At 43.2% G+C, this 26,245-nt stretch overlaps 1 protein-coding gene across 5 annotated transcripts in view; it reads left to right on the top strand.

Annotated features, from left to right (window-relative positions):
• Positions 1–1,815: 1,815 nt before the first annotated feature.
• NAXD (NAD(P)HX dehydratase) overlaps positions 1,816–26,245 on the top strand; it is a 29,500-nt gene continuing 5,070 nt past the window's right edge. Inside the window, exons 1-9 of one of the 5 annotated variants that reach the window (XM_066618962.1) lie at positions 4,850–5,425; positions 7,946–8,320; positions 14,143–14,293; positions 16,949–16,994; positions 17,836–17,924; positions 20,158–20,266; positions 24,740–24,790; positions 24,871–24,975; positions 25,621–25,741. In XM_066618962.1, coding sequence (XP_066475059.1) covers positions 4,897–5,425; positions 7,946–8,320; positions 14,143–14,293; positions 16,949–16,994; positions 17,836–17,924; positions 20,158–20,266; positions 24,740–24,790; positions 24,871–24,975; positions 25,621–25,741 — 1,576 coding nt within the window. In that variant the 5' untranslated portion in view covers positions 4,850–4,896. The other 4 variants (XM_066618965.1, XM_066618963.1, XM_066618964.1 and 1 more) reach the window with 4 other exon arrangements.

Raw genomic sequence — 26,245 nt, 5'->3', positions numbered from 1 at the left:
AGTCATGCACATAGGGGCAAAAAAATTAAAACTTCACATATAGGCTGATGGATTCTGAGCTGTCTGTGACAGATCAGGAGAGAGATCTTGGGGGGGGGGGGGTGGACAGGTCGATGAAAGTATCGACCCAGTGTGCGGCGGCAGTAAAGAAGGCCAATTCTATGCTTGGGATAATTAGAAAAGGTACTGAGAACAAAACGGCTAATATTATAATGCCGTTGTACAAATCTATGGTAAGGCCACACCTGGAGTATTGTGTCCTGTTCTGGTTGCCACATCTCAAAAAGGATATAGTGGAAATGGAAAAGGTGCAAAAGAGAGTGACTAAGATGATCACTGGGCTGGGGCACCTTCCTTATGAGGAAAAGCTACGGCGTTTGGGCCTCTTCAGCCTAGAAAAGAGGCGCCTGAGGGGGGACATGATTCAGACATACAAAATTATACATGGGAAGGATAAAGTGAATAGAGAGATGCTCTTTACACTCTCACATAACACCAGAACCAGGGCACATCCACTAAAATCGAGTGTTGGGAGAGTTAGGACAGACAAAAGAAAAAATTTCTTTACTCAGTGTGTGGCTGGTCTGTGGAACTCCTTGCCACAGGATGTGGTGACAGCATCTGGCCTGGATGACTTTAAAAGGGAATTGGACAAATTTCTGGAGGAAAAATCCATTACAGGTTACAAGCCTTGATGTGTATATGCAACCTGCTGATTTTAGAAATGGGCTATGTCAGAATGCCAGATGCAAGGGAGGGTACCAGGATGAGGTCTCTTGTTATCTGGTGTGTTCCCCGGGGCATTTGGTGGGCTGCTGTGAGATACAGGAAACTAGACTAGTTGGGCCTATGGCCTTATCTAGTGGGGCTGTTCTTATGCTCTTATATTCTTAAATGCTCAGGGCCTGTCCGAGACCCACCAGGTGGGCTGGGACCCTCCTGAAATGCTCAGGACCCACCCCAAACCCACCAGGTGTTTCAGGATTCACCTGACGTGAGCATTTCAGGTGGGTCTTGAGCATTTCAGGTGGATCCTGACCCACCTAATGAGTTTTGGGAAGGTGCTGAGCATCAATCCGATTCTTTGTTGAATCCATTTCTCCATGAGAAATGTATCCCCAACGCATGTATCAGCAATGCTGCTGACTAGCAAAGAATTCTAATTAACTTCTTTGCCACAAACTGGAGCAGTCAGCATTTCATGGATGAACTGAAAACTCCAGCAGTGCAGGGAAGTTTTCTTTTTGGGGGGAGGTGGTGGTGGAAGAGTAGAAGAGAAGCAACTCTGTTTCAGAAGAGGGATGAAAGAGCAGAAGCAGACGACTGGGCAATCAGCTGGTTTCTATCCAGGCTTAACTTGGCTTTTGACTGCAGTGCCAGAGTGATGAGCCCTAGGGAGGAAATAAATGGCAGTCTAATATATTAAAAATAAAATATTGAAATGAATGGGGACTCACCTGAAATTGGCTCGTGACCCACCTAGTGGGTCCCGACTCACAGTTTAAGAAACAGTGGCTTAAGGTATGGGAACATGGGTTCCCTTACCCCAGCTGGAAAGTTGGAGAGGGTTAGACCCGTTGACCACAATCCTATCCATACACCCCTGGGAGTAATCCCCATTGACTATAATGAGATTTACTTCTGAGTAGACCGGCATAGGAGTAGGCTTTTACGCATGCATTCACAATCCAATGACAAAACCCGTTGATCCCGCCCTCCACCTTATCCGCGTTGTCAATCAGACGAGAAACCCAGCCGGGATTGGCTCTGCACAGCGAGGTGTTCTCGCGTACCAAGGAGGCGGGGAGGGGGTGGCCCGCGCGCGCCCCTGGGCTCGGACCCGGAAGCAGCGCTGATGTTGGGTGTCAGCCGCTCGCCTGGGAGTTTGGCACGTCGCGGCGTGAGCCTGGCTTGGCGGCTAGGTAAGGAGGGAGGCGAGCCGGCGCGCGTGCCAGGTGGGCCCGGGCGAGCTGTGGCAGGGATGGTCTGGGGAAGGGGCGCTTCTGTGGTCGCAGCGCTGGTCTCGACAGCGGTGGTGGTCTGGCTGCGGCATGGAACAGGTACAGAGCCACCGGGGGGAGGCTGCAGGCAGTTCACCTGTTGAGCCAACCAGAGCGTGCATCTTCCAGGCTGGCTTGGGGCTTTCAGGCTCATCGCAGGCCGAGCGGGAGTGCTTCCTCCTTGCAGAGCTGCGTGTGTAAATAAAATACAGGTGGAGTCTATGCCTTGACACCTTTGCATGCCTGAGGCATGCCTCGCCTTGCTTGCCTAGCACAGTAGCCTAGAACTGGTTGCAAAGACCGCATTTGAGCCCAGACCTGGGTATGTCTACTCATACGTAAACCCCGTTATAGTCAATGGGGCTTACTCCCAGGCAAGGGTGGATAGGATTGTGGCCTATATCGCAAAGCTTGAAGGAAAGAAGAGGCCATGCGACGTCGTGCAGGCAGTTTCAGAGGCAAATGGATTAATTGGATAAGTGCCACATTGTTTGCTCTTTCTGTGTGTGAGCACAACCTATGCACGTCTACTCAGAAGCAAGTGTGCTCAATGGGGCTTACTCCCAGGAAAGTGTGCATAGTATTGCAGCCTGTGGAACTGGCTCTAAACATATATATATATTTTCCCCAATTAAAAAAATAGATTGCAGGCTTGTTTCGGTACTGTAAAAACATGGATCTCCTTAACCATTAGGTTGAATTGAAGCAGGCAATAAGATCAGGGTACTGTTGTTACGCCCCAGGCTGCAGCGATGGAATCGCAGAATGAGAGCCCAATCCTATGCATGTCTACTCAGAAGTAAATCCCATTAGAGTCAATGGGGCCTACTCCCAGGAAGGTGTGGATAGGATTGGGCTGTGAGGCTGCAATCCTATCCACACTTTTCTGGGAGTGAGTTCCACTGAATACAGTGGAGCTTAATTCCAGGTAAACATGCATAGGATTGGGTTGTAAAACTGCTTTGTCCAGATTCCAGGAAGGGAGAGTGGCTTTGCCACCCAACAAACACTTGATTTAAGGGGCAGCGCCTGTATGCTGCACATGACTATTGGTAGCTGGATTGACTCCAGTGCTGCAAACAAACTGCATGATGTAAAAAGCTGTGCAGGGGTTAGATCTGTGATAGGCTTTATTTACCAATGCAAGTCATCAAACCATGAACCAGCCTATTATAGTGGTTGTTTTTTTAATGGATGGCATTCTGGTGGGGGGGGGGGTGTGATTGCATAACTTTTGTGTTCCCTTCATGGTCTCGCTCAGGGTTGGAGCAAAATACAGTAACTATTTAAAAGAAGCAGCAGTACTGTATTCCTTGAGATGCAACACAGTCAGTTCTTCAAGAAATGGCTTGTTGGGGAGGAAAAAACTGACCACCTTCTGAAGAGCAAGTAGCCTGTTATGAGTATTGTACAATCCTAGGCATATCTACTCAGAAGTAAGTTCCATTATAGTAAATGGGGCTTACTCCCAGGTAATTATGGATGATTGCAACCTTGGTGCCCAATCCTATGCATGTCTACTCAGAAGTGAGTCTCATTATAGTCAATGGGGCTTACTCCCAGCAGAGTGTGGCTAGGATTGCAGCCTTGGTGCCCAGTCCTAGCCCTGTCTACTCAGAAGTGAGTCTCATTATAGTCAATGGGGCTTACTCCCAGGGAAGTGTGGATAGGATTGCAGCCTGATAGCCCAATCCTAGGCATATCTACTCAGATGTAAGTCCCATTATAGTCAATTATGGGGCTTACTCTCAGGTAATTATTGATAGGATTGCATTCTTGGTGCTCAGTCTTATGCATGTCTACTCAGAAGTTAGTCCCGTTATAGTCAATGGGGCTTACTGCCAGGAAAGCATGGATAGGATTTCAACCTTAGTGTCTTTGAAAAGGTATATTGTGATGGTGAGACCATGAGAGGGGAAAGCACAAGAAGCTTCTCTCATGGCAGCTGATTTGCATGTTTGACAGCGTGAGGAGTGCTTGTGGAAATAGGGACATGCAACAAAAAAGACTGAATCATCACTTGTAGTTTGGTGGTTTGAGAATGAGTTGCAAGAACATCAGGGGAACGAATCCATGTTCTCCCTGACTTGTTCAGCGTTGAGTATCAGAGCAGCATCCACTCTTGTGACTTTCTGGAGCTGTGGAAGAGAGCTCTCTGGCTTGTGTGTGACTGCAGTCCTACTCACACTTCCCCGGGAGTAAGGCCCATGGAACACAACGGGAGTTACTTCTGAGTAGACAGGCAGTGGCTTGTGCTGTGTGTCCAGCGCCTTCCCCTTTCTTAGGGGGAGAGCGCTTTCCCTGGCGGAGGTTGCTGTGCGTGTCCTCATTGTCTCCCCTGGAGCGGCGACTCCCTCCCCCCACACAGCGTGAGTGTCACACAAGTGGCTGCTTTGTGCCGGAACGAGTGAGTGGCTGGTGTGCGCGCACGAAGGGGAGGGGGGCAGCGCCATGCGCGGTGACGCCGGGCCGACCTGGGCCCCGCCGGGGAGCGGGCGAGGAGGAGAGCAGGTCGGCCTCGCCGCCAAGCTCGCTCGCCCTCCCGCAGGCCGCGGGGCTCCGTGATGCGATGAGCCGCCGAGCGCCGCCGCCGAGCTGCGGCCGCCTGAGGCGAGGGAGCGGCAGCCGCCTTCGCGGCTGAGAGGCCAGGCAGGCCCGCCTGCGGAAAGTTGAGCGCGGCCTGGAGGGGGAGGGATGCGGCCGGGGTTTCTGCCGCCACAGCGGGGGCGCGGCGGCTGAGGGCTGGCCGGGGCTGGAGCGGCCGAGACGCCCGGCGGCCGTGGCTGGCGCGAGCCCCCCGCCCCCGGGCCACCGCCTCGCCTGCCCGCCGCCCGGCCTCCTGCTGCCGGCGCTGCCCGGGCGGGCGCGGCCCCTGCGGCCGGGCGGCGGCGGGGGGATGATCGCCAGCACGCGGGGCTTCCTGTGGTCGGAGCTGGAGACGCGGGCGCTGCTGGAGATCTGGGGGGAGGCGGACGTGCAGAGCGCGCTGGACGGCAACTTCCGCAACAGCCATGTGTACCGGGACGTGGCCTGCCGCCTGGCCGAGCTGGGCTTCGAGCGCACCCCGGAGCAGTGCCGCATCCGCATCAAGGGCCTCAAGCGCCAGTACTACCAGGCCCGCGAGGGGCTGCAGAAGAACGGCCACGCCCGCAGGCTCTGCAAGTACTACGACGAGATGGACCGCGTCCTCCGCTGCCGGCAGGGCGCCGCCGCGCCGCCCCCCGCGGCCGAGAGCTGCCTCCCGCCCGCCCCCTCCGCCGGCTGCGGGGACGCCGGCCCGGAGGACGACGAGGACGGCGGAGACTTCGCCTCCCCCCCGCGCGGCCGCTTCCTCGAGGACTCCGGCGAGTGCTCCTCCTACGCCGGCCACGGCGGCATCAAAGTGGAGTGCCCGCCCTTCGCCATCCCGCTGCCGTCTGCAGAGGGTGAGTAGCACGTCGAGGACAGGGGAGCTCATGCCCTGCTCTGGCTGGCACGCGAACCCCTCCGCCTTCTGCCACAGGGCTAGGACCCCCGCCTCCTCCCGGGCACTTGTCCTCCACCTGCCCTTTGGCCAGAGGATGCCTCCAATCCTATCCGCACTGACCTGGGAGTAAGCCCCATTGGCTAGAATGGGGCATACTTCTAAGTAGACATGCGTAGGATTGGGCGCTAAATGCACCTCCTCGGCCACAGCTCTGACTTTTCCACCAGTACAGGAAAATTCTTCCCTCCTGGCTTCAAAATTGCCTCCCTGTTAAGTTGCACAATTTTGAACAATCACTTTGTCATCAGGCTTGCTTTCTGTGTTCACCTGAAGAAAACTCTTCAGCTGTACTCTCGGAAAGTAAAGCAGACTGTGAAGATCCACCTGGTATGTTGGTAGTTCTTGAAAGATAGAACTTACTTGTTGTTGTAAAAAAAAACAAAAAAAAAGTGGGGGGGGGGGGTTAGAGAGAGCCTGCCTGTGTGAACAGCCTTGAATTAAGTCAGAGGAGCAATCCATTGACCAGAAAGGCAGTATATAAATCCTTGTTATTATCACACTGCAGTGGCCTGTCATCCATTGTGCCCTCTCCTAGAATCTAGACACAGGAGGGAAATCCCTTCCCTGGTTCTACTTGCATACAATTTCTAGACTCACAAATCAGAAGAATTCTCCCCATCCTTTCCCACTGGAGGAAATTTGACTGCCTTCTTGCCTAAGCTGTGCTGTTCTAACTTTATGACATGCCCTTTTTCTAGATAGTGCCAAGTATCCTTTATTTTAAAATGCATTTGTCATTATTAGGGCTATTTCACAAAACAAAATCTAGGAGCTTACTTGTTTTTGAGTATACAACATATTGACATATTAGCCAGTACTAATTGAAAGGAAGACCCCAAAATATGCTATGACACATGGTAGTGGGGAACTCATAGCAATTTGGAATTCTGAGTACACTCTCACACTCACTGCTGCCCACTTGTCTCATTCAACATTCTTATAGTAAGGGGTGTGGAAAATCTTAGCAAATCTGCTTGTAGTCTCTAATGTTTACTTGCTTAGGATCAGTTCACACATTGTCAACTGTGACTATGTTGCATGCACAGTATGAATCAGGTGTATGCATGTATCTACTTATGCAATATAGCAAAACATTTATTTAAAATAAAATATATTTTCTTCACTGGTGTGGATGCTTGAGACAGCTAACATAACTTTTACATAATAGAACAATAAAAGTACTCTTAAAACAACCAATCATGGAGCAACAGGCAGCATTAAAACAATATATAAATATAAAAAACAGAAAGAACATGGCATCATTAAAAATAGCAGTGCTGAAACCAGCAATGATACATCCAGGGGAGGAATAGGAATCCCTCCCCTTCAGGTAAAAACGAAACTTCTCAACCTCTAATTTTACTATCTGCATATGAGGCTCAAACAAAACCCATGCTTCTGTGTCTGCATTTTCTGCACATGCAAGTATGCATGTCTGTATTATTTTTTTAAAAATAATTCATAGAAACCAAGACAAGAAATTTTTGCTCTCTGTGCATTGATTTTCCTGTTGACTTTCATTTGAATCTGACTAATATACATCCGCTCACATGAATCTGACTTCAGAAACTGACATTCCTTAGCCAATTGACTAATACTTAAACCCCCTTTGCGCTTAAATAGCATCAAAGGAGAATTTTTATAGTTGCAGCTTTTTGTAATGCACATTTAGAAACAAATAATTAAAATTGTACTTAATTAGATAATTACTATACTAGCAATTAGATAATTACTACACTAGCAACACACAAATCTTTGTTTACCTAAAGGACCAAGACACAAGTTTTAAGAGGTATTTTAAGTGAATCTTTGGTTTCTAGAAAACTTCCCTTGGATAACATATTCACCATTTTAGCTCTTTTTGCAGCAGTGAATGTCTTGTATGTAAGAACATTATGTCTTAGCTTGAACAAAGTTATTGCATGACTCAAAATACCAAACATAAATGTATTTTACTCAACATATAACTAGAGCAGGGGTCTCTAAACTATTTGGCCGAAGGGGTGCATCAAATATCTGGCATGGTGTTGAGGGCCGGAAAAAGAAATTAAATATAAAATTTAAATAAATGCATTAGAGATGGAACTTAGATGAATGACTGAAATGAATGAATGAATGGGCTCAAATGTCCAGGATTTCTCCAAGCACCAACACAGCCCAAGAAATAAAGCGCACACACTTAAATGGACCACCATTCCCCCATTCCGCAAGCACAACTCTGGTTGTGTTGGTCAGCTGGACCAGAGTCTCTCAGGGGATCAGAGGCTGGCTGCGGGCCGGTTAGAGGCACTGTGGGCCACATCTGGCCCTGGGGCCGGGGTTTGGAGACCCCTGAGCTAGAAGGATACTCTTCACTGTTTACCTTTCTTTCTAAGCCTGTTCAAAATACAGAAAACTAATTTAATTGTTTTTGTTTCAGGTTTTAAACAAATTAATGCTCACACCAATGCACCACCCTTATTATCTCAGGCTAAGAGATCCAAAAAACGGCATGCAAACTTAACACTGGACAAAATGATGGAGAGGTTTCTGCAACAAAGCATGGATAGTGAAGAGAAGTTTTACAAGTATGAAGAGCAGCGGCTTAAAATTGAAGACAAACGGCGTGAAGCTGAGCATTCTAGGGAACTCCAGATGTTGCAAATGTTGGGACAGATGTTAGCAGGAATTTCTTCCACAGTATCACAGAGGTCACAATGTATACCAAGCAATCTTTCTCAGAGATCAAATCATCGATCCTATGGAGATAATTTTAGCTATAATTCTATGAGAACAACTTTATCTTCACCTATAGGTATTTCATTCTATTGCATAAATGACATATGGATTGTATAGGTATGATTTGTGTTCGCATTGATATTGAGATTTCTAAAAATAAATGGAGTGGTTCTCAGAATGTTCTGAGGTGTGCGTATGAAGTGAAGTGCGCTTACGAAGTGAACCACAATATTGTACTTGAATGAGGGCTGTGTAGACAAAGTAGTTATTCCAGGTTATGCTTCTTCATAGAATTGTGTGGCAAAGATCATGATGGCTTGTGTGATTTATATAGCTTGATTTAAAGTTACATAGCAGCTTATCATCAGTTCCGTTATGATTGCAATGGGTTATGCCATTTCTACCCAATGTTGCGTATACACAACAGGAACCAAATGGGTACACCTGTGGGCTGGGCAGAAATGGGTTAAAAATCAAATTGTATTCAACTTGAAAGTAAAATCCACATTGTGCATTTTGATTTCTGTGTACAGCAGTGTTTCGCAATGTTTGACCTCTGCTGTACCACTTCACATTGTGGTCCACCTATTTGAAGTACCACCAGAAGTAAGTGGTGATGACATCATCGCTAATTACTTTTGGGTTGGGAACCCAGATGCAACATTACAAAGACCAGTAAGAGGCTCAGGGTGAGTGGGATGCCTTTTTTTAGCGCAGAAAAGCTTGCTTTTGAGCTCTGCCCACTGAGGCAAGCCTCCTACTGCTGTTTGTTGTGTCTCATTCCTGGTCTTGCTGCCAGCCAGCAGGTGTCCAGGGGTCCTACAAGTACAACCAGACACTACTTCAAGTACCACTGCTGATACCTGTACGCTGGTTGAGAAACGCTGGTATACAGTTAATGGTTGAAATAGTAGAATGTGTTTGTGCTAGAATCAATATTGATTGACTACTATAAATAATGAGTTAAAAGTGTAACGTGTGCAAAGTTAGAAGTGCCCTGTCAGACTTCTTGAAAGTTTTCCACTTTATGTCAGTGAACTCATCGTTTACTGCAGACCAGCAGTGATGTTCTTGGTTAACAAAACTGCTGCTGTCTTCACTTTAGCACAATTAAAGAGAGTCTTGTAGCAACCTTCAGGTGGCAGTAGGTTTCCTGCTATACTTCTATTGTAGTGGGTGTTTTCCATTTTTGTTCAGTTAAGTCAATGGAGTTCAAGCTTCCTAATATCAGGAAACCTTTTCCATATTGTTCTATCTGCTCTGGCACCCCAGACCAGCAGAGGTTTCTGGGGTATATATTAGGACAGCATTTCTCAAACTGTGGTTGGGATCCACTTGGTGGGTAACGACTCGATTTCTGGTGGGACTTGCAGAGCCTCCAATGAAAAGAAGGGTGATGGAAGGATCAGATAACTAATTGACTCAAGTCCCAAGGCTATTTAAAAACCAGATAACTGTCAACTGCCCTGCAAAGAGCTGAACTCCTGCAGTTTGCCAGCTAGTGTAAATACAGGGAGATAAAATACAGGGAGATAAAGATGAGCATCATTTTCTGGTGTGTTTTTTTCCAAGTCCATCAATGACAGGTAGTGGGGGCAGGTGATGTCTGGGTCACATAACTAAGCCCCTCAAGCCGTGAGGCTATTAATTAGGGCTGCCTCATTATGAGAAACAGATCAAGTTTTTTTTTTCAAATAAATATTACTTGTAAATAAAAATTTTGTTTCTTTCTAGGTCACCTTTTTTTTAAAAGTCTTGTAAAGATAGCTGGGTGTCATTTTAATAAGTGGGTCCCTGTGCTAAAAAGTTTGATAACCATTGTATTGGATTAGGACATACTCCTAAGTATGTGTGGGGTGCTTGCAAATTCCAGTTGGATCCAGTTGTCATCCCATGTAAATAGCCAGAGCAATGCAGAATGTGTTTACTGTGTCAATCCAGCTGCCATTTGCAGGAAAGAGTAGTGATAGTGGATGAGTAATTTTTTTCTTGTCACCTTGGTGTTCAAAGTTTTCACAGAACATGATTTGAAAAACAGTTACAAGAAATTTTTTGAGGCAGCTGCCCCCCCCCCCGACTATGCTTCCATAGGCACTGTCCTGATATTCTTCAAGGTTGGGGATTACCAAGGCTGAGACAAATTCTTGTCTGTGTATTTTATTTAGATTTATGTAAGTTCCATTCACAAGATCATCATTCTAGATGATCTTCTGATTTATTTGATCATGATCTTGTGATAATGATTTAATAATCATTCTAGATTAATAAATCTGGAGTGTTTGTCCAGTCTCTGGTTCCATAGTTCCTATCACTAAATAAGCTTGTAGTGAACGTTGAACGTTCCCTCTTATCAACCTCACTTTGTGAGTATGACAGGGTGGATAAGGGTATTAATTGATACGTAATCTATATTATGTGATAATGTATTTATGCCCTTAAATATATTATGGGTGCACTGAACTTGGCTTTCAGACCATTGATGACTATCATTAATCTGATTTCACAGTAACTTTTTCCATACTGTGAATTTTTGATGTTAAAGAAGTAACTTATGCAGGTGTCTGGAATATGACATATTTATAAAAATTAGTATAGGAAAAATAGTAAAACCTATATGTAAAAAAAAGATACAACATACCAGTTTTATATCAAATAAATAAGGCAGCAACTTCCATTTTTCTGTGCATCATGCCTATTCATCTAGGAACGTCCCATTCTTCTGATTTTTGCCATGAGTTGTGCAGTAGTCTCAGACAAAAAGTTTTGTACCCTTGTCCAAATTCTGTGAGCTTGCTTATATTTTTTTTTTAAAATGTAAGTTTTTAGATCTCATTGTTATCTAGAAGAATCTGAATGTGTGCAGGCAGTGTGTACTGTTGATATTAGAAGCCTGGAAGAATCTAGGATGGATTTCAGCTCTCTGCATAGTTCCCTGGCTCTAGTCACTGTATCTGTTTACTCAGATTTACTCCCTATTGGGAGTTTTCAACAAAAGTGATTTCAACAGGGCCTCTCTAAAGGTATTCTAGGTATATTCAGGATATCTAGAAATGTCATGTGATCTTGGTGGAAGTTAAATGCATTTATTTAAAGCAAGTTTTCCAGTATAAATTATGAGCTAGAAGTTTTGACTGTTTGGAGATCTGGTTATAGAGGTGGTTATATAAATTATGAGCTAGAAGTTTTGACTGTTTGGAGATCTGGTTATAGAGGTGGTTGTATCAAGGTTGGACTAAAATGAGTTTATGCTAGTAATGGAAACATGGGAATTTTCTAGTTTGACACAGACTTCTTCAGAAAGTTGTGTCATCTTCTGGCTGTTTTGTGCTTCTTGTAAAACGTATCTTATGATAAATAAGCGCAGTTTGGAATGGGTTTTTTAAAAGTTCGTAGACAGAAATGCTAATGAGCAGGCTATTAATTATGTAATATGAATTTTCAGTTCGAATTATAATTCTTAAAGGTCTCTAGTGGCAATTTTTTTAAGTATAGAGAAATATGGAGTATTAATTTGTAGTTGCATATTTTAAATGTATTCCCCTTTTTTAGTCCTTGGGGTATTATCAATTTATATGTGGAAAGTAAGTGTTTTGTTTCATTCCTACAACCCAATCCTAAGCTGCCCTGGCACCGTACAGTGTAATGGCACCGAACTAGCCGTCGCTATATCCTGCAGGGCAAGAGCAGCTGCTGAAGTCTCCTCAGGGTTAAGGGAACATTGGTTCCCTTATCCTGTGTAGAACTCGGCTGTCCCCAATGAAACTCCTCAGATCCACACCAGCTCCTGAGCTGGCACAGAGCCAAGAAGAACTGTGTGAGACTCCGCAGCTTGGGGGGGGATAGGATACGACGACAGACTGTTCTGCTGTCCACTCCCCCCTCTGGGCCCAATCTGTCCCCCAGCCCACCCACCTTGGCCAGTTTTTGCCCCCTCCCCATCTTCCTCCCACCCCAGAAAGCCTTCTGCTCCCAGGGGGATACTTACCACTATATGCTTCTGTGTGGCATCCATCCAGTGCAGAGGCCCTGTGCCAAATGGTGTGGGCTTCTCCACCAGAGCTCCATATCTCCCTTACAGCACTTTTGCCACACTCAGTGTTGGTGCTGGGGAGGATAGGATTGTGCCCCTAGTCTCTGATTCATTATAAAGCTGTAGTCATGCTTTATTGTAAAATAATTTCAGTGACCCAATTAGTGGGTTGTTGTTTTTTTAACTTTTGGAATGAAAGAACCACTTTCATTCCCTGTCCATACTTCTTGCCATCACAAGTTTCTCCTGCTCAGTACTATTTTTTCACTTGTAGAAGTTGGTTACATATTGGACTGAATGTTGACTTGCAAAAACTGAGTGTCAAAAAGAAAGGGGGTTTCATTGTAACTTGATCATAAAATAGCTTTCAGATGAGAGGTCTGTCATCTGTATTCCCTCCGCACATCATCAGGAGACTGGATGCAACTAAAGACAGTAAATGTTAATGTTCATTACTAATTCTGACTTGGAGTGTGGAGTACAATGCAGATGCAAAAACACTTTCCTTGTTATTAATATGGCTTTTACACTCTCCTGTCCCAGTTATTCAAAATCTATCTCCCATAACTTTATAGGGCATTTTCAAATGACATTGGCTGTGGAGATTAGAGTACATATGAAGTTGGCTTACACCAAATGAGACTATTGGTCCATCTCAGTCAGTCTTGTCTACGCTGATGGCATTGGCTCTCCAGCATTTCAGATGGTGATCTTTCCCACCCTCACTTGGAAATGCCAGAGTTTGAACTTGGAACCATCTGCATGCAAAGTATGTGCTGTCCCATTGAACTGTGGCCCTTCACTGTTGAGTTGTATGCCTACACTTTTGACCTGTACAGACCAATTTCCAGGTGATTTCTGACAGTTCACATGCTGACAGAGATTAGCATTGGGTCCTCATGAGTTGTGAAATCTGTATGTTGTGGGGACCCTCCTCCCCATAGCAAGTGTGAAATATTCCCAGGGAAACTGTACACAATATGTTCACTTCCAGGAAAGTGTGATAGTGCCCAACTTGGGAGTGCGGGACGCTCACGTCTGAATATGTTGGACCATTCATTTCTGTATGCTTAGTTTGTTGTACTGGTAGTTTAAACAGTCACATAATGGCTAACACACAGGCCTGGATGTTAGAACTGTGAGTAGAAGAAAAAAACATGTTCATGCTATTCTGTGAATGCTTGTGCAAGCACTAGTAGAAGACATCTTGCAGTGCAGCACTACATTGTATTGGGATTGGCATTACAGCATAAGAAATATGGTGAATAAGGAAGTTACAGACTAGCATATAAACTAAGGGTCATAAGCAAGTCTTGTGAAGAGTTTGTGAAGATGGAAGAACTTTCCTAGATTTGGGGCCTACTTTCTTACACATCATTTTTTCTATGAGTTGAAAATAGCTTCTTCTGTTCATAAAAAGGGCTATCTGCTTGAAGCTAATCTTGAAATCTCAGGCACATTCCTTACTTTATTACCATTTTGTGCAGTGCTTAAAATGAGGCATATGTCTATAGCAGTGTTTTTAGGGTATAACCATTTTAATTTTATTTCTTAAAAGCATGTCCAAATTATATATCACACTTCTATAGATGTTTAATTGCAAGTATGTTCCATTTATTCAGAAGTCCTTACTCCCAGGTAGGTGCATTTAGGATTGCAACCTAAATCTGCAATCCTGTACACGGTTATGTGGGAGTAAGTCCCACTGAATTTAACATCTTTTTTTAGTAGACATGCATAGCATTGCACTATGAGTGAATGAAGTCAACAATATGACTGCAGCCCAAGTGAACAAAGTCAATCTCATGAATGTTATGAAAATTTCATGTTTGAAGTGACTGCTTAAAATGTTTGTATTTCTTTTTCAGTGATAGAAAGATCATTTTCCGTGCACAAAACGCATTCTGTAAAGGAAATGGAGAATATATTTCAATTGGTGCGAAACGTTATTCCTCCTCTAACTGCCAAAAAACATAAAGGCCAAGATGGACGAATAGGGATTGTTGGAGGATGCCAAGAGTAAGTTAAATGGAAATGTACATCATTTTTGCAGACTAGCACACTTTCTTACACAAAGTAGTAACTTGTGACATGGCAGTTTGCAAAAAAAAAGTTCCTTAATTTTTGTTTCAGTGCTAGGGGAAATTTTAGTCACCACAGGTGACTAGTGGAATGGCTATTTACTAGCCTAATATCCATTACTGTTAAAGGCCTGAAGCACATGCACATTGACCAAATTCTGCTGTCACAACCAAACAGTGGTTTAGCTGTTCAAACCGTTTCATTGGCTTGGGCTACTGCATCAATTTTCAACCAGTGTGCTTTGGCACATTGGTATGCCTCAAATGGTCTGCAGATGTTGCCACAGGAGATTGGGGGAGGGTCATTTTTTAATAAAGCCATTGGGGATGTGAGCCACCTCCCCCTACTAGCAGTGTGGTGTGCCTTGTCAATTGTCAAAAAACTGATGGTATGCCTTGACAGTTCTAGCAACTTGTCACCATGCTGTGGGCTACTGTGATTTCCTAGCTTGCTTTCTAGTTTTCAGTAAATCTGTCCCAGATCAGACAATCTGAAAAAACTGGTTTGGGAATGCAAGACAAAGAAGTGTCCATCCTGCACATTTCCTCCCCAGCTTGAGTGCAAAGCAGTGATGAAGAATCTTGATTTGTTGAACAATAGCTCTGCATATGGCCCAAATTAGGAGTTGTGGCTAACAAGCTATGAAATCAAGATCAAAAGTCAAGTGCAGAACTAAAAAAAATACAAACTAAGAATATTGCTCAGCTGGAGTAATTTATGCGGGTATTTATAATTTATACTAACAGAAATTTGCTTTTCATACAACCTAGTCCTATTTGGGGCTTACAGTGACTGATCCCACGATCTGTCAGCGTAAGTTCTGGACTGATGGCGGGAAAGCCGCTCTGCTGTTTGGTGGGCCATGTCCACTCAGGCAAATGTCCGGAGGCTGCATGCAGGTGACAGTGGTCAGCTGAATCTGTCCATCCCCCATCATTGGTGGCAAGTGCAGTTTGGGGAGGATCATGGATGGATCAGGGCATGGCCAGGGGGGAGAATCTCAATGGCAACCAAAATCCTATACCCTATTCCTGGCCTGGATCGACCCCCAGTAGTCTCTTCGGACTTACATCAGTTAAAGAACTGGTGCAGGTCTGGAGAGACCAGCAGGCGTACAGGGAGGTATGTGTAAAAGATTTTTTTCTTACCTTTCTTGAGTCATCTGGTACCCCCTTGCAAATCATAGCATGCAGTGTGCCCTCTATCAATGGCACTGCATGTTCTGGGCTCACAGGGGATATGATTGGGCCCTAAGTGTCCAATTTCAGTTGTTTTAATGCCAAAGTTTAATTATTTGTAGTCCAGAATGTATAATTCGTGAATGTTCTTAGATGGGTTGGATAACCTGGTGTCAGTCCTGTTCCTACACAGTCTCTGGGCTCCCGTTTGTGTCTTGATAATTGAATATATAATAATAAAATATGCTCCAGATCCTTTGTGCCAGACATATTTTCCAACTCTAATAAAGGCCAGTGTAGCATAAGGTACAGGGATTGAATGCTGGTGGTTTGTATCTACTCATGTTAAGTGGGTTGAGGAATGACTAACTATTCTTAATATCCTCCTCATCTGTATTGCACAGTTCTTTAATATACTTTATAAAATAGTTTGTTTGGTTTGACTAAAAGTATATCTGTGCCTTTAACAGCCCCAGTGCCCTAGAGAAGCTCCATTCTGTTCACATTGTGTGAACTACTTTTAAGACATGTTGTCTTAAAGAAAGGTTGTGTGACTACTTTTAAGACATGACTACAGCATTTCAAATCATGTTGATCACAAGATAACTGCAATAATAGTTATAGCCTTTCAACAAAGGCAGGCTATCAGATTTCTTAGAATGGATAAAGTGGTATTATTGTGTGAACAAAATGTCATTTCACTAGTTTACTTCTATAGATGATTTGTTTTATCTTGCAACTACCACATCATATTCATTGGGTGTTAATAGTGGTACAATCCTAACCTTGACTTGTGCTGGTGCAGGCCTCCTGTACTGGTTCCCAAGTGTTGCAAACATGCCACAGAGCATGTTTGCGCTGACTTGGGAACATGCTGTGCCAGCATAAGGGTATATGCCAGCCTGCTGCTGCTAGATCCTATCCCTCTGCTGGCCGAACAAGGCAGGTTTGTGCCGGGTAGCTTAGGGGGTGGGAGAGGGTAGTGGGAGGGCATTCCAGAGTGGGGAGGGGGGCGTTTCTGGGTGGAGGGGAATGGAATGGAGGGGAGGATAGAACCTGAGAGAGGGTGGGGTCAGCAGCAGTGCACACCAAATCCTAACCTCCATCCCCAGCCCAGGCAGCCTTCTATGGGGTAAGAGGAAAAGTATCCTCTTATCCCAAGGTGACCTCCAGCATCCTCCCAACCTGCGTTGGATACAGCACTGGTTAGGATTGGGCTGTAAATTGAATCTTTTTTTTGCTGGATTTGGATTTTAGTTGTGGTAGCCATTATTAATGTTTGAAACTTGAAGTAGATATGCAATTGACAGGAGGGGGGAAAAAACTAATGTAACCTGCCTGGGTAACTTTAGTTTATCAGGCCAAACTGATAGCAGTGTAGCTATGCTTCCTAAGCTAAGCTTTTTATTTGCAGGTATACAGGGGCACCGTATTTTGCTGCAATTTCAGCTCTCAAAATGGTATGTGTTTTTTCTAACTTTGCATGGAATGTGTCTTTAAAAAATTAGCCACCATCTAACACAAGCACATGTAAGCCCAGTGAAAATAGTAGTTTTTATTTTGCTGAATTCTGGATCACGGGCACGAGGCATGTAAGTGTGATTGTGAAGCTTCAGATGAATCAGTCAGTCTTTAGTATGCAAATAGTAACTGTGCCTTTTAGATTATTGCTTTTGCAATCATTAAGTACCGTTTAATAATTAAATAATGTGAATTGTTGTAATAATGGTGTAGATTACTGTAGAGAACTGGCAGCCCAATCCTATCCACATTTTCCTGAGAATAAGTTCCATTGACTGCAGTGGGACTTACTTCTGAGTAGACAGACATGCATAGGGTTGGGCTCTCAGTTTTTGAGCAGTGTCATACATGCACTTTGCATAGCAAACTCATTGGTGTGTAACTTACTATTCACTTCAGGTACATTTGTATCTACCAAGATAAAGAACCTTACTGCTGAAGTTTCTGTTGAAGCAAACTACAGCTGTTTGAGAGGTTAGGTATGAATGACCTTAGTTATCATACTTACACCTTGATCCTGAACATGTTTGTTCCATTGAAATCAATGAGACTTCTTTCCAGATAAAAATATTTTAAGATTAAGGTAGATGTAAGAAATAACATCTAATTAAAAAAAACCACTTTGTTTTCTGTCACTAAATAACAATATCAGATGAAAGAACAAAGCCAGAAGGCAAGAAACTGACTTTGTTATTTGGTTATTCAGTTTTAAGTTAATGGTCTTTAGTTGATGATTAGCAGTAATGCTTTGAATGGATAACTGTTTGCTAACTTTCTTAGGGTGCAGACCTGTCCCATGTATTTTGTACCAAAGATGCAGCAACTGTAATAAAATCTTACAGCCCAGAGCTGATAGTTCATCCAGTTCTGTAAGTATCATTTTTTGGTCTATTTTGCTTTCACCTTTACAATTTTTTTTCCTGGCATTGGGATGGTTCACATGTATGGGAAACTATCTCCTGCAGCATGAAAGAGCCCTGGGGAGCCACATGCTTATGTTCTGCCTCCTCCCTTTCCCCTCCTCAGTTCTGTTGCAGAGCCATAACATCAATATTCTGGTTTGACGTGGCTCATACCAAGTCAGGAACTAGGGTTTAACTCCATCAAACAACCAGAATATGAAACCAGCTTCAAACTCTGGTTTCACAACATGGCTTGATAAGGAGAGTTAGACCACAGTTCCTGGCCTCATATGAACTGTGGTTTAAACCATGCCGCCACACAAGCAGAAGAGATAAGAGGTTATTGCAAGGAGGAGGAAACCAGCAGACCTGCAGCTCCCAAGGTTATGTAGTAGGAAACTAGTTCCCTACTGTCTCTGAATTGGCCCTCAAAATTTCAGCCCTTGTACCTTTATGCAAGGGCAGCATCTCACAGGTTCAAAGCTAGAATCCCAGAATCAGTTTATGGGGAACAGCTCCTCTTGTGCCACTGTTGGAACCAAATTGCCCGTGCACAAGGGGAGGTGCTTGTGACTTATGAATACAGGGCTGTAGGAGGTGCAGGGAGCCCTGTGCAGCCCTCTGCAGTGCTGCCCGAGGCTTGGAACATTCTGAGAAAGCAGGCGCAAAGCACCTCCTGCAAAACAGATTGCCCTGGGGATCACTTCCCTGCCTCCCCCCACCCCTTAAAGGGATGGGGGAACCTTTACATGAACAGATGGGTTGTGACCCACCACTTTGAAAACCACTGCAATGTTTGATTTGGCTTTAGCAGGTCAAATTCTTGTGCCAGATCCCAAAAACAGAATTTAGTCAAGTGTGGGTTTTTCTTACGTCATGAAATAGTTGTGAACCGTAGTAGAACTTTTCCCTTGCTTTCAGATAAGTTATAAACAATAGCAGCTGTTGTCTTCCCAAGCTGTGTGTCTATACCATTAATTGGATTAGTGCCTTACAGTGATTAAAAAATAAAACACAGTAAAAATCCTAGAAAAGCACTGGGAAAGATTTTTTTTTTAAAGTTTCCCAGTGGCAACCAGTTTATATATAATATCACTCACTGAGGGAAATCTGTCTGCATAAGTATTCCATCAGACTGCTTGTAAAGTGTGATGCAGCTAATAGTTGCTATAGTTCCTATTCTAAAGACAAGGTCAGAAGCTTGGTAGGAGGATATTAAATAAGGGAAATGCTGCCAGGAAATACAGTGGAATATATGCTACCTGCAAGACTGGGATTGGAGGAGGGGAAAGCACATATGCTTTCCTTCTCTCTCTTAATCCAGTGTTCAACAAAGATATGTTAACCTGCCATGCACAGGTCGTTTTTTTCTCCCTTGTCCAACTTTGCTTGCCAGCTTCCTAGACACATGGAAGTTCCTTTCTCCAAAATACCACCATATACAAATAAAAGCAGAAAAGTTGCCAAGCACACACTGAGGTTTGTGTTCTTCAACCCCTGACAGTTCTAATTAAAACTACTTAACCTTTTTGTAGTTCTTGTTGCTGCTGCTGCTCTTGAAATACAGAGAAAATAATCTGTTGACTTGTCAAACAAAAAATAAATTTGCAACAGGGAAGCCTTGCTTTGGAGAGCTTCCATTGGGGGTTCTGAGATTCTGACGGGTTAGGGCTGCTTTCACATTTAACCTGCAGGAGTTTCCCCAAGACATGAAGATTTTCCGGGCTTTCTTTGCAGTAGTGATGTATCATGTCCCGCTCATAAGAATCATCTGACATCTACCTATCCTGGTGTTTTTAGAACAGCAGCTGAGTGTAATCTATAATGTAACTATTATGGTCTATGCTTTCCAGAAAGGGAGGGACCAACATATGTACTGGTTTATGGATATAATCTGTTCTGGTTTATACAAAAGTGAAAAAGTTATATTGAACTTGCAATTAAACAGACTAATTGAGGGGACGGGGTGTCCGTTAATGCTGAAAGTATTAAATCCAAATGCATTTATATTAATAGATGTGTAAAATGTATATGACTTAGTCTTTAATGAAGCAGAAAACATCCATTATTTGTGTGGTCTGTTAAATTGAGGGTTCATTGCATAGTGATTTTCTTCAGAAAGCTTTTCATTTGCAAGAGGGGTGCTTAAACATAGGAATCAAAATGTTGAACATATGCAATTTGTGACATCTCTCTTTAGTGACAGCCCTGATGCTGTTCATGAAGTGGAAAAATGGTTACCACGACTACACTCAGTTGTCATAGGACCTGGTTTGGGTAGAGATGATGTACTACTTGAAAATGCCAAGGTAACTTAGACTGCAATACCTCTTAGTGATTACTTTTAATTTATTCATCTTGCTGTTTCTTATTCTTGATGAATAATTCTTACTGGAGAGCAAAGACAATAATCAGAATTATCAGCTACAGTTGGTGAAAGCTGTGTTTGTGTGAAACTTTCGCTGTTCTTTCCAAGATACCTGTCTAAGGTAGACTTTCTCTAAGTGTGCTGTTGTAGGCCTCTCCAAATTTAGATAGACCTTCTGAGCTCTAGGAAGAACAAAAGACTTATTTGCAGGTTATGTTGTGTGTTAAATTGTGTATTATGTATGTCAATTTGTGTACTGCATATGATTGATCTGGGCACACAAAGTTTATTTAAGAATATTTTCATCCTAGCTTTCACCTCTCAGAGCAGTATGCTTAAAATAATTAGAAATGAACACATTAAACTATCAGTTTGAGCTGAACAAAAGAAATTATTTTTAATAACTGTGTTATGTATACAGTTAACACTTTATATTCAGCAGGTGAACAGTGTGATACATTATCTGTACTCTTACCTTTTTTGGAGGGTCCAGTTCTTGTGTTGACTTTTAAAACAAACAGTTGTACAGTTATTCCCCTGAAAAAGTGTATGCATGTATAGACACCTATGCAAGCATACAATGTAACATTTTATATATATTGCAGCTATTGTGGGCCCAAATGCAGACAGAATAAAGAAACAGCAGCACCATGTGGGTGTGTAGTGTGCTTTAAAGAATGTGATTTCTTTATATAAAAAATATATAACAGTTTCACAGCTTGATTTTAAACATTAAGCCTGTACCCTAGTGCCAGAGCGTGTGGGAGGACTTGGCAGTAGAATGTAAAACTTTCCAGGTACAACAGAAATGCTAAAACCTCACACCTGTTAGCTCAATTATTTATCTACAATATTTCTAGGTCACTTTCCACCAAAGTCACCCAAAGGAGCTCACAACACTAAAAAGGATAAAAACAGCAAACAGTAGAAAAAGCATAGAAGATTAAAAAAAAAATAGGTGTTAAAATCCAGTGGAAGATCAGTGATTAACAACTCAATCCTATTCACTGTTTATACTAGCTGAATGCATGTTCAGCTGGCATAAACAGCTTTATGGCTGTCACAAATGCAACATTGTCACTCCAGTGCGCACAGCCTGGCTACCGCTGTGTGAAGGTAGATTCCAGATGCCCCACAGAAGAGGTAAGGCATCGCAGAGATTGGGAGCAAGATGGGGAGGGGGTAGAACAGGGCAGGAGGTGGTGGAACAAGAAGGGGCAGGAAGAAGGGCAGATCAGACCCAAGAAGGGGACAGTCTCAGCAGCAGTGGCATCTGCCAAATTTTTAACCCCCTTCCCAGACCTGATCTGTCTGCATGTGTCAGTGCGAACTAGTGCCAGCTATAGACCTGGCACAGGTCTGAGTTGACCCATTGTGGCAGCTGGGGCTTACTTCCAGGCCAGGGAACAAATGTCCCCTTACCCCGAGGAGGCTTCAACATGCCAAAACTCCCTCACAGGATACAGTGCAAGCTGTGTTGGCACCACTGCATCACCATACTGGGAGCTAGTTAGGATTGGGCTGTAAGGCTAAATATCTGCTGAAAAAGAAATGACTTGACTGTCTGAAAGAAAACAAGAGGCCATATAGGTCTCCAGAAGAGTGTTCTACAGCTGGGGTATCACTACATTTCATGTTGGTGCCAAACAGCACCAATTGTCAACCATGTCCCAATAAAAAGCTGCTGCAAACCTTTTTTTTCCTTTTGTTTTGGTAACTTTTATAACATAAAAGTTATAAAGCCCCACTGGATCAGGCCATAGGCCCATCTAGTCCAGCTTCCTGTATCTCACAGCGGCCCACCAAATGCCCCAGGGAGCACACCAGATAACAAGAGACCTCATCCTGGTGCCCTCCCTTGCATCTGGCATTCTGACATAACCCATTTCTAAAATCAGGAGGTTGCACATACACATCACAAATTACAAGTTTGTTACACTTATTTACTAGTAAATATTTTGGACATGTTTTACTAAAAAGGTGATATGAGTGCTCTGAGTTGGGTTAGGAAAACAGCCAAAATTAATCTAATTTACCCATATTATTCTAAATAACTGCCAGCACAACATGCAAGTTTAGCTTGTGCATGCCCAGGGGGCTAACTTGATGATGAGCTTTGCTGTTGGATTGCTTGTGTGGTAGAACTTCATAACTGGAATGTGTGAGATGGTGCCAAGAGCCTCAGTGGAGTCTGTCAGAAAGTGAAATGATTTCCACAGCCTTGTGTGGCTGCTTAGGGTATGCTGTATGCTTTTGTCTTTTGAGCTTGGCATGCTTCTTCAGCATGATTTGGATAAGGATAAACATGCAATCAACCTCAGTCAAAAGGCCAGTCTATAATGCTTCTTTGACTTAGTGGGAGTTCACCACTTTCCTCTTGGAATGGTGGCATAGGGGAGCCATCCTAACAAGGATGCCAACCTTGGGAATGAGGTTGGACTTCTTCTATCCCAATCCTACTCCCACCATCAGCGCTGATGCCAGTGGGATCAGTTGCATCCTGCATCCTATGGTGGAGGGACATTATTGAAGGACTCAACAAGGTAAAGGAACTTTCATTCCTTTACCTTCCCACCCCCAAAACCCCCTGCTCCTCCCCAACCCATTCCTCCCTGCCTACCCCCACCAGTGTATTGGGGGAATCTGGAATATTTACCCCTGCTTGCCTGGAGCTTCACTCTGTTTGCTGCTTGCGCTGCTGTAGAGGCATTTATGACCGCAGAATTCTCTTCCGCAGCCATAGGTCAGCCCATAAGACTGGGCAGTAAATCTCTGTAAATGTGGTTGTAAAATTGGTAGTGAGCCCTCCATTATGCACTGAAGTTTGAAAGAACTTCAGACCCATCTTATCTATTTTAGATGTTAGAGGACTTAGGACCCAGTCCTGAAGATGGCGATGCCCAGGGGTCCAGCGGTGCCAAAATGGCAACTGCAGGATCTTGTGGGTGCCATGGCTACTGCTGGGGTCTCCTTGGAAAGAGAGTATTCACTCCATTCATCTGGGCAGAGCAGCCAGCAGCAATGTGTCTTCTTGACTCTGTTCCTGTGTTTTAATGGATGCAAAGTCAGAGGCCCATGTAGGGCTGCCCAGCTTACAGTGGGAGGTTTCAGGATGTGGAAGCAGATGCTGCTGCTGTCTCCACTCCCTCATGGGTCTGATCCCCACCCACCCATTTCCACCTTCCCCATGCCCGAAAAAGCTGCGCCCTACCCAGCGGACTCACCTCCAGCAGCGGCACAGCATCTTCCTCGTGGCACTGAGACTCGGCGCCAGTGCTCACTCCTTGCTGGGCACCATGAACGTGCTTTGCAACACATTTGCAACGCCTGGAGCTGGCACTGAAGCTCAGCACAGGCTTCAGGATTGGGCTGCCCATCCTATTGTCATGTTGATCACTTCTTATATTTTTTTACTTACACTAAAAGGTGAGTAAGCATTATCCTATTATTAATAATAATAATTTTTATATACTGCTTTTCAACAAAAAGTATTTACAAAGCAATACATTGCTCTCAAGCTCCAAAAGAGAAAATTGGCCTGATCTTGTGCATTTGAGCAGGAGTAATTTGCCTTATAACAAAAACTTCATCTGAACTCTGAAACAGAATCTAGAGCACAGAGATTCTACAACAGAGAAATGTAACATGGATTTGTAGCCACCTCCCTACTCCCCTTTTACCTCCAAAAAAGAAACTAGTCCAACAAAATATACCATATACTGATGCACTGCATGTTTTTTGACAGCTTAACTCTCTCCTTCTAGTGTATTGATCCTAACAATTTGCATCTGTGAAATTTATTTCCAAACTGAGTGTGTGCAGGCTCTCAGTCTAAATCAGAACAAAACATTCTGTACAATTGTGGGAGTAGGCAAATGCAAAAGAATCTCCCTCTAGAGCTCGGGGTCAATGACCTTACTGAGTATTTTTTTTATTTTTTGCTGATCAATTTCATTCATGGTTTTTAATTTAAACAGACCAAGCAGGTTCTTGGCTGCAGTTACGATGCCTGGAGAAAGTAAATAGACTATAATCATGTTTAAAAATTTAGCCAAACATGGTTTTAAGACATCCTTTTCCCAAATTCTTTTTAAGATAAAAGGGTGTTTGTACTTTACCAGATCACGTTCCAGTTTGGACTGCAGGCTCCAAGTGGTTTTGCATATACTTTAAACATGTACTTGCTTAGGATTAGAAAGTATGTCAAGGCAGAAAGCAGCAGGAAGCTAATTTATAGAACAAGACTAGGAAACACAAAAAACAAACAACACCTTTGACTGCATAGAAACAGCTGTATCCTTAATCTTTATTTTGAAACTGTAGTAGATAATTCACATGTTTAAAGCATGAGAAACGTGTTGCAGTTTTCCAGGAAAAGCTACAATTATTTAAAAACATTCTTTTTTTTAAACAGGGTATTATAGAAAAATCTAAGGTCAAAGGAATTCCTGTTGTAATTGATGCTGTAAGTATTCTGTTTTCATTAGTCTATTTCCTTGATGTTATACTTGTTGGTCAATGTGTCTCTCTTATTGTCCTGTGCAGGATGGTTTATGGCTCATTGCTCAACAGCCTTCACTTATTCAGGGTTATCCTCGAGCTATCCTTACTCCAAACGCTATGGAGTTTAGTAGATTGTATGAAGCTATGGTGAGTTCCAACTCTTTCAGTGATATTTTATACATTTATTTATTTTTAAAATGTAAGCAAGCTTGGGAGCCCGTTAGGGCAGAAAGGGGGAATACAAACACTTAGATCAGAGGTCGGCAGCCTTCTTCTGCACCAGGGTCAGACATTAGGTCCATCAATAGTAAGAACACATGTGTGATTGATATGTATGCGTGACCCTCTTGGTTAGGCCATAGTGCTAAGGAAAAAAAAGATGGATGTGGCACAGACAGAAGCATGTCCAGACGGAGAATTACACTCAAAGGAAGCTTTTGCCTCTGGCTGTTTACACTGTGTGCCTTACAGAGATAGAATTACAAACTTGAATTTTTTTTTAGGACTACCATGGGCCAGGTGGATATATCTTTTTGGGACTATGGGCCAGATAATTTCAGGTGACAGGCTGTATCTCGCTTACAGACCTTAAGTTGCCTGCACCTGACATAGAATAAATTACACTATTATCCATGTTTATTTATCTAAGTCAAGCTTGTATAAGATGGTATCCTTTTCCAATAATCTGTTAGTAGATTAATAGAGAGACCAGTTTATGAAGTATACGTAGATGATATATTGTTAGCACTACTGAATGTTGACATTTTTATGACTTTTTCCTCCCCGTTGTAGCTTAAAGACCCTGTAGATAGTAATGATCATCATGGATGTGTGCTAAGGCTCAGCCAAGCCTTTGGGAATTTGACAATTGTTCAGAAAGGAGAACGAGATCTGATTTCAGATGGAGAAAAGGGTAAGTGATACCTTTAAAGGAAAAAGCACAGCAAATACATTTACAACTGAATCGTGGTCCCATGATGGATAAGAGGTATAAAAAGAACAAATGCAATGAAGCATATGTATAACATTGGATGTGTTAAAATAGGGAAAATTAAAGAAAAGGACGCCTTTCATTAGTCAGTAAATAGTATTTAGTCTTTAACAATGTCAGTATTACAATTCAACATGGCAACACAAAATTGTGACTGATTAAAAACCAAATGTGATTAAATTATATATTTTGGTTAATAATGACATTATTTCATTTTCTTTGTCCTAAAGTGATCATTGTTGAAAATTGCAGAATTCTGCAGAAATTGATAGGGAAATACAAGAAATATTCCAGAAGCATAGCTACTTTTCATATTTAGCACTGAAAATCTAGGGTGTTAATTTTATATAAACTGCTGCCCACAGTTAATATAACTGCATACCCACATGTCATGTCACAAAGTGGCATAGCATGGTAAACCAGTTA

The sequence above is a fragment of the Tiliqua scincoides genome, chromosome 3 (genome assembly GCF_035046505.1).
Source record: "Tiliqua scincoides isolate rTilSci1 chromosome 3, rTilSci1.hap2, whole genome shotgun sequence".
Lineage (NCBI taxonomy): Eukaryota > Metazoa > Chordata > Lepidosauria > Squamata > Scincidae > Tiliqua > Tiliqua scincoides.
This window is presented reverse-complemented; position numbering and strand designations above follow the sequence as displayed.